The sequence below is a fragment of the Chlorocebus sabaeus genome, chromosome 6, assembly GCF_047675955.1.
Source record: "Chlorocebus sabaeus isolate Y175 chromosome 6, mChlSab1.0.hap1, whole genome shotgun sequence".
Classification (NCBI taxonomy): Eukaryota; Metazoa; Chordata; class Mammalia; order Primates; family Cercopithecidae; genus Chlorocebus; species Chlorocebus sabaeus.
This window is the reverse complement of record NC_132909.1, coordinates 2,255,315-2,268,042: the sequence shown is the minus strand read 5'-3', so window position 1 is coordinate 2,268,042 and position 12,728 is coordinate 2,255,315. Positions and strand designations below refer to the sequence as shown.

Genomic DNA, 12,728 nt, shown 5'->3' with positions numbered 1-12,728 from the left:
GTCCTTCTGGGCTAGGGCCAGTGCTGTCTGGGTTCCCTGTTAACAGCAGCTGAGAGTGTCCCCGCTGCCCCGTGGCTTCCCAGGGCCCTCGAGCCACACTACCACATCCCCTGCAATGCAGCCCAAAGCCCCTTCCTCCGTGAACGAAGCCTCGCCTGGCCCCCGAGACAGGACCCTCTGGTTAAACAGTCTGCACCCTGAGCGGCCTGCGCACCCCAGGGAGTTATCTCCAGAAAGCTGAAGGACAGGCACACAGGGGAGGGGACATGGGGACACTTCTGCTGGGACGGCATCTCATGGAGCAGAGAGCTGGCGGAAGGGGACAGAAAAGGGGAGTCATGCCAGGCGCGGTGGCTCACGTCTGTAATCCCAGCACTGGGAGGCCGAGGCAGGCAGATCACCTAAGGTCAGGAGTTCGAGACCAGCCTGGGCAACACGGTAAAACCCGTCTCTACTAAAAATACAAAAATTAGGCAGGCATGGTGGCGGGTGCCTATAATCCCAGCTACTCGGGAGGCTGAGGCAGGCGAATCACTTGAACCAAGGAGGTGGAGGTTGCAGTGAGCCGAGATCACGCCACTGCACTCCAGCCTGGGTGACAGAGCGAGTATTCTGTCTCAAGAACAGAGAGAAAGTGCGAGTCACGCAGGGCCACGTGGGCTGGGGGCCGTGTCGGGGGCCGCGTCAGGGGCCCGAGACCAGCTGGGAGGCAGACGGGGCGATGGCATGCAGAACTGAGCAGGCGGCACGTTCTCAGTCCCATCGAGCCACGACACCTTCACAGGGTTCTGAGCATGGCACTGGGATCTCGCCTCCTCCCCAAGAGGCTCAGGAGGGGACAAGGGTAGGGACAGAGGTCGTGGGAAAGCCAGCGCTGTGACTGTGTGTGAGGCCACAGGGCTGGGGTCACAGTGGGGAGAAGCGATGTATTCCCAGAGCAGGTGCCGGGACACACCCAAGTCAGGAGCTGAGGAAGGGTCCACACGGCGTCTACCCGAAGGCCTGCAGCCCGGCTCGGGTGGCAACCCCCTCTCTGGCACTCCAACCAGCATCTCCTGTCTCCAGCACAGGACACGGATGCCCTGCCCCACACGCCAGCACTGCAGGGTTGGGGTCGGCGTGGGGCAACCACGCTGGACGCCTCCTGCCGCTGGTTCTCTCTGCCTCCTTCTCAACCTTCCCTAGGCCACTCCTCACATGCAAGACAGTCAAAGTTGCGCCGGTTGCCTCCGCCCTGTCCGAGGACCCCCACAAGGTAGGCTGAGGGCCTGGACACTGATTCCGCAGAAGAGGCTGGGGCCAGGTGGGCTGGAAGCCCTGCTGGTTCTTCTCTCTGCCTGCCGGGCACGCTCCCCTGCCTCTCCAGGGCGCATTCCTCTCCAGATGCCAGCCCATGGGCCTCCATATCCCTCAGCAAGAGGCCAGAGGAAAAGGGCCCACATACACTGTGGCCAGGCCAATCCCCGCCATTCCCCCCCCCCGCAATGTCTGTCACTGTCACATCGTAGCAGGGACACGTGTAGGCGGGACCCCACACGGGAGTTACCCGGACGCCAGAACCGCTTGGGAGCGTGCGCAGCCCATCCTCGATGAGCGAGGGCGTCACACGGGGGTGATGCTCCAGAGACGGCACCAAGCACAGGCCCTCCCCGGAGGCAGCTGCCCAGTGGGGAACAGCCCTCCCACAAACACAGGGCCAGCGGGGAGCGGGGCAGCGGGCTGGACAAGGGGACCTCAGACCTACTTTCTACAAAGAGAGGGAGTTTACGAGTGACTTGTAAAATTAAAGATGAACTTACTCAAAGACGAGCATTCTGGAGACCACAGGCTATTTTAACAAGGACTGGGGGCTAGATTAGACGATGTTCCTAAAAAATGACATGTTGTTAGGTGAGATCAGCTTCCTATAGGGTTTGTTTTTTTTTAAGGAGTCCTTACATGTTGGAGAATTTACAGACACAATGACGTGATGGATACATTCTCTATGACACTGTGGAAAAAGAATCACAGTGGGTAGAAAGGGACTGGCAGTGCCCTTCGCTGGCACAGGAAGAGGGACTCATCACACTACGTCCACACACTCGAGATTTCCACAGAATTTTCAAAAAGGTTCAAAGGCCCAGGGCGTATGCGAGGGAGAAGGCAGGGGCAGGCCTCGAGGGCTGTGGCGGTGCGGGACAGCGCCCACCCACTGAGGTGCAGGACGGTGCTCACCCACTGAGGCGCGGGGCAGCCTGGGGCTGGGGTGTGTGCCCCCTGGGCATTCGGTCCTGCCAACACACTCAAAACCCCCATCCCAGTTTCTCCCCCGGAACCAGGGCTGCCACAGCCCCACGCAGAGGGAGCTTCTGCTCATACTCCATCCACGGATCTCAGAAATCACTGAAAAAAGGGCTGAGGTGCTTTACCAAATCGATCCCACACTTCACCCCGGTCTTTCTCTGGGACGACTCGGCTACGCTGGCCTGGGCTGGCGAGCTCTGCCACATTTCTGCATCGAGCCTCACCGGTGCGCCCATGCATTCCCGTGTGGACTGTGGCTCTGTGGTAACTGTGAGGCCTGCAGCCTGCAAGATGCACAGCATTTCCTCTCTGGCCCTCTGCAGAAAAGGTCTGCTGAGCCCGGGCCAGCGTGGGGCCAGCGGGGGGCCTGGGACCTGGGGCCTGGCATACAGACACAACAATGAGAGAAGCCGCCGCCCCTTATTCCTCAGGTCTGAAGCAGGCACGCAGCCTCCAGGAGGGGAGGGAGGCTGTGAGGTGTCAGGGGCCACTGTGGGGTCACCATGGGGCCTCGGCAACCAAACCCAGGCCCCACGTAGCCCACAAATGAGTTTTGCTCGACCCCAATAATGCTTTATATTAAACAAACGAAATACGTTGTCAAAGTCCAAAGAGTGAAGGATTTCACATAAAAACCCAAACTGACAGCTTTCCCTGAAAAGTCAGCGTCAGCCTGTGGGCTCCCCGCGCTCCTGTGCCACCCTGTCTAAGGAGTTTCCACCAGGGAGGGTCACAGGGCCGCCTGGAATCACAGCAGAGGATCCAGGATGTGGAGGCGGGACTGTGGGGAGAGCAATGGGGCACCCTCAACAGATGGGGGTGCTGCCCAGGCTGCAAGGGCAAGGACAGAGGAAGTCAGGCAGAGAAGGTAACCCCCGGGGGTCCCCAAGATCATCCAGCAGAAAGGAAACTTGGAGCCACAACCCCAGCCCCTCCCTCTACAGCCAGGAGTGCAGAGCCCAGGGTGGGAGGGGAGGCCAGGGTCGGGCATCCCAGGGCCCCAGGAAGGGAAAACAGGAAAGCGGGGTTTCCTCCCACCCAAAAGCAAAAGCAGCCAGCATCAGGTGGGAGGCGGTGGGGCCGGAAGCCAGGGTCAGGTGGGAGGCGGTGGGGCCGGAAGCCAGGGTCAGGTGGGAGGCGGTGGGGCCGGCTGGGACGGACTCGGGCCGCTCACCTGGGTTCTCGTGACTCGCCATCTGCTGGTCTTCAGAATCCAGCGGCCCCGGAGACCAGGCTTCTTCCCGCAGCTCCATGTCTGGGTCCCTGTTAGAAGGGACAAGACAGAAGGACCGAGTTTATGGGGTGCCAGGCTGCACCGAGGGCCCTGCAGGGAGGTGGCCTGCAGACCCGGGCATGGCAGGTACAGCGCCCGGCAGACAAGGCACACGGCGCCTACCCCAGGACACCAAGAACTGGCCTAGGGGTAGCCTGGCTGCTCCCCACTGCAGGGGCCGGCCAAGGCCTCACACAGCTGCAGGAAGGACTCCAGGACCCACACGGGCTACAACCACCACCGGCTCCCATCGCAGCCCCACCACTCCCCAGCTGGACCCAGGGTGAACAACCCCACCTCCACACCTCAGCTTCCTCACTGGCAAGACGGAGAACATGTTACTGTCAAGTGTGCACAAGACAGTGTATGTGTGATGCTCGTGCCAAACGGGGACTGGAGTCCCACACCCCTGGCAGACACCCATCACATCAGAAACAGGGCAGCAGGTGCCTGAGGGTCTCCACACGTGACACTCCCAACCCGTGCCACACGCACCGTCAGGGTCTCTACACACACCACCAACCCGTGCCACACGCACTGTCAGGGTCTCTACGCACGACACCAACCCATGCCACGCACTGTGAGGGTCTCTACACACATCACCAACCCATGCCACACACACTGTCAGGGTCTCTACGCACGACACCACCAACCTGTGCCACACACCAGGAGGGTCTCTACACACACCACCGACCCGTGCCATGCACCAGGAGGGTCTCTACACACACCACGAACCCATACCACACACTGTGAGGGTCTCTATGCATGACACCAACCCGTGCCACGTACCAGGAGGGTATCTACACACACCACTGACCTGTGCTATGCACACACGCAGCTAAAGCGGACAGCAGAGCCTTTGCCACGCGCCCAAGTTGTTGAAGGTTCATACCCTGATCTCTCTTTTAAAACAGGCTCCCTGGCTGGTTGCGGTGGCTCCCACCTGTAATCCCAGCACTGAGAGACCAAAGCAGGTGGATCACTGGAGGTCGGGAGTTCGAGACCAGCTTGGCCAACATGGTGAAGCCCCATTTCTACTAAAATACAAAAATTAGCCGGGCGTGGTGGCAGGGGTCTGTAATCCCAGCTACTCAGGAGGCTAAGGCAGGAGAATTGCTTAAACCCGGGAGGCAGAGGTTGCAGTGACCACTGATCACACTCCAGCCTGGGCGACAGAGCAAGACTTTGTCTCAAAAATTAAATTTAAAATAAAATAAAATAAAAAAATAAAATGAAACAGGCTGAGGCAGCCCTCCCAGCCCCTCCCCCACCCTCCTGCAGGCGCGGCGGGCACCTGAACCCTCACACAGATCAGGGAAGGGCAGGGCCGCCAGGTGGAGCTGTGGCAAACGTGCCCTCCCTGCTTTCCACGCGCTGGGGTTTCATAAACCAGGAGCGGCTCAGCTAAACTCCATGGGGCAGACACAGGGCTGCCAACTTCCACAGCCAAATAAGGGCAATTTAAAAAAAGTCCTGCCGGCCGAGTGCAGCGGTGTTTACAACCAACCGCCAGTTACGGATCTCTTTGTTCCTTCTCCACGCCAACGGCTTCACTCGACGAGCCTTAAAACAAAAAAACCTCCTACCTTCCACAGTAGAGATTTGGGGCTGGGCTCCCTGAATCCCCCGCACCTGCAGGAGGCACGGGCTGTAGCCACCTGGCTTCTCGGGGGAAGCCTCCAGCAGAAGCCACAAGAAACCTGCCCGAGGAGGCACAGCCTCCCACCGCCGGACCAGCGCTCACACCCCAGGGCCCACACTTATTAAAACAGCTTCACTGAGATGCGATTCCCCTACCACAACATTCCCCCATGTAAAGTGTACGATGCAATGATATTTAGTATATTCAGTTTCACAACCATCGCCACAATCAACTTTACAACCACCTCAAAAAGCCCACGAGCCCACGACAGTCACCATGCATTCCCCCGGCCGGGCCCTGCAGCCTCTCAACTCCTTTCTGTCCCTCGGGACTCGCTGCTGTGTGCTCTGCCAGGAGAGGGGCCACATCTGTCCTGCGTTTGGCTCTTCCACACAGCATGGTGCTGCGGCGCGCCGCTCCTCTCTCGGGCTGAACCCACTCCACTGTACGGCGGCCACGGTGGTCCACACACCCACCCATCGCTGGCGGATAACTGTGGGCTGCTTCCACGTCAGGCCTTGTGGACACTCCAGCTTCAATGCCAGCGTCCGTCCATTTATTCCTGTGGATGTTCGTGTTCCTCTCTCTCAGAAGGAGAGGCCCGCCGCGGGCCCCAGCCCCTCCTCCAGTCTTCAATTCTGTGTCTCATCAGAGCTGCATACTGAGGTGGAGGCGGGCACAACGCTCGACCAACCATTAGCAAGCCCATTCTCCGGCCATCTGGCCCCAGTCCCTGGTGTGACCTCACTCCCAGGTGGGGAGGACTCCTGGTGTGGCACAGCAGCCACCTGCCCCGTCTCCCAACAACCTCAACACCAGAAGAGAAACCCAGGCCAGGCCCCCTTGGGCTGAATGCGCTCGGCTCTGAGGAAACCTCCTCCGGCATCCAGCACCTCATTCCAGGCCGGGGTCTGCAGACCAGCAGGTGAGAACGGCGGCATCCAGCACCTCATTCCAGGCCGGAGTCTGCAGACCAGCAGGTGAGAACGGCAGCATCCAGCACCTCATTCCAGGCTGGGGTCTGCAGACCAGCAGGTGAGAACGGCAGCATCCAGCACCTCATTCCAGGCCGGGGTCTGCAGACCAGCAGGTGAGAACGGCAGCATCCAGCACCTCATTCCAGGCCGGCGTCTGCAGACCAGCAGGTGGGAACGGCGGCATCCAGCACCTCATTCCAGGCCGGGGTCTGCAGACCAGCAGGTGGGAACGGCGGCATCCAGCACCTCATTCCAGGCCGGGGTCTGCAGACCAGCAGGCGGGAACGGCGGCGTCCAGCACCTCATTCTCATTCCAGGCCGGGGTCTGTAGACCAGCAGGTGGGAACGGCGGCGTCCAGCACCTCATTCTCATTCCAGTCTGGGGCCTGCAGACCAGCAGGCGGGAACGAAGTACCTCCCTGGCACAACCCACCTGAACCAATTTTCAGGTGGAGGGACTTCAAGTCCCTCCAGTGACAAGAAGTTCACCACTATCCAGGCACAGAAGGGAGCCAGCCCCATGGCAGGGTGCCGTCAACCCGCCCTCAGGAAGGGCATGAGAGTGAGGAGAACTCAGGATGTGCCTGTTTAAATAAACTCACGTGCACAGATATGCCGTGAGGGTCACTTGGTGGCCCCTGGCCACCCCACCCCACAGTTCCAGGCGCTGCTCTAAACGGCTGACAAACTGTGAGTGGATTGGGGTCCATGACAGCCCTCGGGGTAGGTCTGACTGCTGTCCCTATTATGCAGATGAGGAAACAGAGACCCAAGGTCTCTCTGCGGGGAAGGAGAGAAGGGAAAGGCTGGAGGGGGGTACAGAGACACAGTTTACATACAGACCATCAGGCCCCACGTCTATGCCCAGAACCACCTACCACTACGCTCGCCTCGGACACTGTGTATTCAAATCCCACACAGGAACACACAGGCCGCGCTCTCCAGGGTCCTCATTACTGAGCACCTGTGAGGACCAGCAGACACGGGGTCACCGGGAGACACAAGGGTCACTGGGAGACATGGGGTCACCTGAAGACACGAGGGTCACCAGGAGACACAGGGTCACTGGGAGACAATGGAGTCACTGGGAGAAACAAGAGTCACCAGGAGACATGGGGTCACCGGGAGGGACGAGGGTCACCAGGAGACAATGGGGTCACTGGGAGAAACAAGAGTCACCAGGAGACACGGGGTCACCGGGAGGGACGAGGGTCACCAGGAGACACAGGGTCACCGGGAGACAATGGGGTCACTGGGAGACACAAGGGTCACTGGGAGACATGGGGTCACCGGGAGACAATGGGGTCACCAGGAGACATGAGGTCACCGGGAGACATGGGGTCACCAGGAGGGACGAGGGTCACCGGGAGACCCAAGGGTCACTGGGAGACATGGGGTCACCGGGAGGGACGAGGGTCACCAGGAGACATGGGGTCACCGGGAGGGACGAGGGTCACCGGGAGACACAAGGGTCACTGGGAGACATGGGGTCACCGGGAGACAATGGGGTCACCAGGAGACATGAGGTCACCGGGAGGGACGAGGGTCACCAGGAGACAATGGGGTCACTGGGAGAAACAAGAGTCACCAGGAGACATGGGGTCACCGGGAGGGACGAGGGTCACCGGGAGACACAGGGTCACCGGGAGACAATGGGGTCACTGGGAGAAACAAGAGTCACCAGGAGACACGGGGTCACCAGGAGAAATAAGGGTCACCGGGAGGGCCGAGGTCTGGCCCCCAAAGTTCACAGACAGCAGGAAGGAAGCGCACGGGGAGGGGGTTCTGGGGGGGAGAAAGGGACAGGCAGTTCTGCTGGGGGAGGCTGGGGTGGGCCCTCAGAAAGAAGGCACCCCAAGAGCAGGCCCTGGATGGGCAGCGTGGAGGGGAGGGGGCAGGCAGCTGCTCGAAGGCCGGGCATGCTGGGGGCTGCGGGAGAGGCTGCAGGTGTGTGGGGCGGTTCCTGCCGGGAGGACTGCGGGTCATCTGAAGCACAGGGGTCCCTTAGAGGTGGACACTGTTCTGAAGCTTGTCTTATGGATGCGGAACACGAGGCTGGCAGGGCCAGACCCTCCGGTCCGCTACAACACGTGAAGGGCAGCACCGGCGGCAGCAGCCAGCAGTGTCTGTGCCAGGCATGGAGCCACGGGGACTCCCGGGAGACTCAGCTCCAGAAGCGGGAGGCACTGAAGGCAGCCCTGCCAGGAGCCGCCGCTCCCCGCTCTCTCCACCCCACCGCTGCCCAGTGCTCCCTCCACCCGGCCCCTGCCCAGCGCTCCCCGGCTCCCTCCACCCCGCCCCTGCCCAGCGCTCCCCGGCTCCCTCCACCCCGCCCCTGCCCAGCGCTCCCCGGCTCCCTCCACCCCACCTTTGCCCAGCGCTCCCCGGCTCCCTCTACCTAGCCCCTGCCCAGAGCTCCCCGGCTCCCTCCACCCCGCCCCTGCCCAGCGCTCCCCGGCTCCCTCCACCCCGCCCCTGCCCAGCGCTCCCCGGCTCCCTCCACCCCACCCCTACCCAGCGCTCTCCTCTGGTCCTCCCAGCTGCCTCCTCTGGACTCCAAGTGAGGGCCACCTCCTCAGGGTCTCCACCTGCTCCACCCACCTGCCTTTCTCTTCCTAATGCCTGTGACTCTGCCACTCTCTATCTCTGCTTAGCTGGCCTGTCCTCCCAACAACCATGTCCCTAGCACCCAGGGCAGCACCAGGCACAAGTGGGTGCACACGCAAACAGATGAGTCCGGGCAAAGCACAGGCTTGAGACCAGACAGCAAATCCCAACACTCAGACCCTCCCTGGACCCGTCTCAGGAAGAGGTGAGACCCACGTGGAAGGACAGGCAGACCTCCCCTTGGACAGACCCCCTCAGGCTTTGGGTCCCTCGGATGGAAGAGTTCAGGCTAAACTGCCGTGAACGCGCTTGCAGCCCGACCAGGCTAGCTCGACCTCTCCGCAGGCTACCGACAGGAAAGCCCAAATCTCAGGAAACGCTTCTTGCAGAGACAGCCTCCATCACAGCCAGGTTCCGAATGGTGAGGAACCTATGAGAACCATGCCGGGCACCCTCCTCCACGGCGCCGGCCAGGGAATGAAAGCTGACACCCCCCCACACCCAGCATCAAGAGTGAGAGTGAGCTCAATGTTTTCCTTATATTCATTTTCCTAATATTTTAATGACAGGTAATTATGTCTGTATTAAGGGAAAAGCCTAAAGGGGTGTTTTGGACAGTGGCTGGGGCGACGCATCAGAACTGGTAGATGGCTGGGTGCTGGGGGGCCGGCGGTGAAGGCCACGGCACAGTACAGGCCACCCCAGTGCAGCCCCAAAGGCACGGGGGCAGCAGCAGACACAAGAAGGGTGCTCTGGCCTCCCCTTTTCCTCCTGAAAGCAGATGAAACCCCACGTGAAACACGCCCTCCCCGTAGACCAAGAGGACGTCCTTGTCACCAGCACCAGGAGCTGAGGCCGAGAGACAGCTGCACAGACCAACCCTTATCTCTCTCAGCCTCCCCAAGGGTTTTAGTGACTTTTTCACAGTCGCTATTCTTTGGCGTAGAAGCCCTCAGGCCTAACCACTTGGAGAGGTCTTCCCTTTCTGAAGTCTCCCGTGTACCTGTAAAAATAACATTCCCAGCCGGGCGCGGTGGCTCACGCCTGTAATCCCAACACTTTGGGAGGCCGAGGCGGGCGGATCACGAGGTCAGGAGATCCGGACCATCGTGGCTAACAGGGTGAAACCCCGTCTCTACTAAAAATACAAAAAATTAGCCGGGCGTGGTGGCGGGTGCCTGTAGTCCCAGCTACCCGGGAGGCGGAGCTTGCAGTGAGCCGAGATTTCGCCACTGCACTCCAGCCTGGGTGACAGAGCGAGACTCAAAAAAATAAATAAAATAACATCCGTAAGCTTTTCTCTTGTTATTCTGTTTTATGTCAACCTAATTCTCAGACTCTGCCAGAGACCCAAGGAGGGGAGCCACTGCGCCCAGCCTAATGTTCAGGAATTACATAGTGGTGATGATTTAATATATTCACAACTTTGTGAATATATTAAAAAACAGTGAATTGTACACTGTAAAAAAGCAAATTTTGGCCGGGCACGGTGGCTCATGCCTGTAATCCTAACACTTTGGGAGGCCAAGGCAGGCAGATCACGAGGTCAGAAGTTCGAGACCAGCCTGGCCAATATGATGAAATCCTGTCTCTACTAATAATACAAAACTTAGCCAGGTGTGGTGGCTGGTGCCTGTAGTCCCAGCTACTCGGGGGGGCTGAGGCAGGAGAATCGCTTGAACCCTGGAGGCAGAGGATGAGGTGAGCTGAGATCACGCCACTGCACTCCGGCCTGGGTGACAGAGCGAGACTCCGTGCCTGGGTGACAGAGCGAGACTCCGTCTCAAAAATAAAAAAGAAAAAGAAAAATGAAATGTTGTAATACATTAATTGTACCTCTATTAGAAAGTAAACAAACTTTTAAAAATTGTACAGGCTTTCTAATTACAACACCCTAAACATTAAAAATGCGTAAGAATCAGCACTGTAGGAAAAGTTAAAAAAAAACAAAAAGTACAAGAAAAAAAGGGAAGAGAGCAGTTTGCAACCAGGGGCTGAGGAGGTGGCGGAGGCTGCTCGTCACCTCCTCTTCTCGGCTGAAACCTGTTTGCCAAGTGGTGACAACGTCCTTCCAGTGAAACTCTATCGCATAACTCAATAAAAGCAGGGACTTCCCAGCTCAGCGCCTTCCCCTGGCCTCCACCTCGGGCCAGCTTCCTGCAGGGCCAAGGCCTTGACCAGGCTGTGCATGGGGGAGGTGGGAGAGTCCGCCCGCCACACCCCTCCTCTCCACCGCGCAGTGGCCCGCCCAGAGGCCAGCAGAGATCACCTCTCACTCAGCAGGGATCTGCTGCCAGCCAGGCCTGCGCTGCCCAGAACAGGCACTGCAGCCCTAGGCACACGGCACGAGTCCTGCCATGGTGATAGCCGGACGGGGGGCGGAATGAGGCAGCCTACAGACGTGGAGGGGCTGACCCTGCGTGGGGAGCGCTGGCCCTCAAACTGCCCTCCAGATACTAATGCCTTTCACATGTTCCAATGGTCACACTTCAGACAGCCATATACCTACGTGAAGAGTAGCCTTCCTTTCCCCTCTTGGTTCACAAAGCCTACAATATTTACTATCTGGCCCGCTGCAGAGAAAGTCTGCTGACCCCGACGTAAAGGAATGAGGGTGCCAGGGTTTGGGGTACACTTTCCAGGCCACGGCCGGGCCAGGGAGGCGCAGCAGAGGGGCTGAGCACCCGGAATGGCGCCAGGAGGGAGGGGCAGGCAGGGACCTGGGGCACGGCCTGGGCAGCTGGGACAGAGGCCCAGCCCGGGGCTCTGGGCTCAGCAGCTGCTGCCCTGGAATTCCTGGTCACTTCACCTTTGACCTGTATTTTGTAAGTGGGGTCCAAGAGCACAAGGACTCAGTGCTGGGGGCTCACATCCTGGGCTTGGGGGGCTCTGCACTCACCTGCGGGTGAAATGCCAAATACAAAACACTCTGGCCGACCCAGAGACCTGCAGGAAAGGAAGACGCTTTCTTCCTGCCTTTTTGTATAAGGGGCCACAAATTCCATAGTCAGAGGGGCTGGGGGCAGCAGAGAAGGGGTAAGGGGCGAGGGGCCAGAGCTCAGGGTCCGGAGGCTCTTCTAAGAGGGAGGCAGGAAGGAAGGCCGCACCGTGGCGACCTGGGACCGTGGCGACCTGGGACGGGGCCCACACTGCTCTGCATCCCAACTCCGCTCCGAGGAGAGGGAGCGGCCCACACCTTCCAGGGAGATGTGAAACAGTCTGGGTGACAGCGCTGTGCCCCTGTGAGCAACGGGCAGCCGCGGTGCCAGTCCCTGGCGTCATCACCGGCTCTGCCACCCTCAGAAATGGCTGAGCCTCAGCTGCTTCCTCTGCAAAGCAGGGACGGGAAGGGCAGGTGCCTGTGTGGGGACTGAGTGGAGGCTTCTGAGGACTCATCAGGGTTAAGATGGGTGTTCACTCAATGCTTCCCAGTTCTCTTCCTCTCCCGTCCCTCCAGGCGTGCTCTCAGCCCCTGCTATCAGGCCCTACCCCCAGGACCTCATGGCGCAAGCATGGGACCCTCATCCTCAGAGGGGAACGATGGGAGAGGCGGGGGCACCAGGAGCTGCAGGGGCCTGAGGCAGCTCCTGACCCAGCTCTCAGGGTCCAGGCCAGCTCCCTAGGAGAAGGCCCCCCACTTGCTCTCAAGAAAACCCTGGGCTATTCAAGGGACCTACCAGAAGGCTGGGAATTTCACATCTTCTGAAACGAGGGTCCCAGCTTCCCTGCCCGCCTCTGTTTCTCAGCCGGGGTCTCAGCTCTCCCAGCCTCTGCTGGTGCTCACTCACCTGGCTCTGACCTCCACTCCAGAGAGGAAGCACCTGCAGCACGGGCAGGGGTGCCTTCCCCTCGCCCCCGGCCCTCGAGAGATCCAATTAGCACAAATGATTGTTATTATTGTTATGAAGTCCCGCCCACCCCTCTGGAGGCCTGCCTGCCAATTATC

The 12,728-nt window shown here is 59.8% G+C and overlaps 1 protein-coding gene across 5 annotated transcripts in view; it reads right to left on the bottom strand.

Annotated features, from left to right (window-relative positions):
• ZNF787 (zinc finger protein 787) overlaps positions 1-12,728 on the bottom strand; it is a 33,634-nt gene that overhangs the window by 12,239 nt on the left and 8,667 nt on the right. For 3 of the 5 annotated variants that reach the window (XM_007998213.3, XM_073015898.1, XM_073015899.1), the window contains exon 2: positions 3,458-3,546. In XM_007998213.3, the coding sequence (XP_007996404.1) occupies positions 3,458-3,536 (79 nt within the window). In that variant the 5' untranslated portion in view covers positions 3,537-3,546. Of the gene's footprint in view, positions 1-1,799; positions 1,869-2,408; positions 2,568-3,457; positions 3,547-12,728 lie in introns of all 5 variants that reach the window. The other 2 variants (XM_073015900.1, XM_007998215.3) reach the window with 2 other exon arrangements.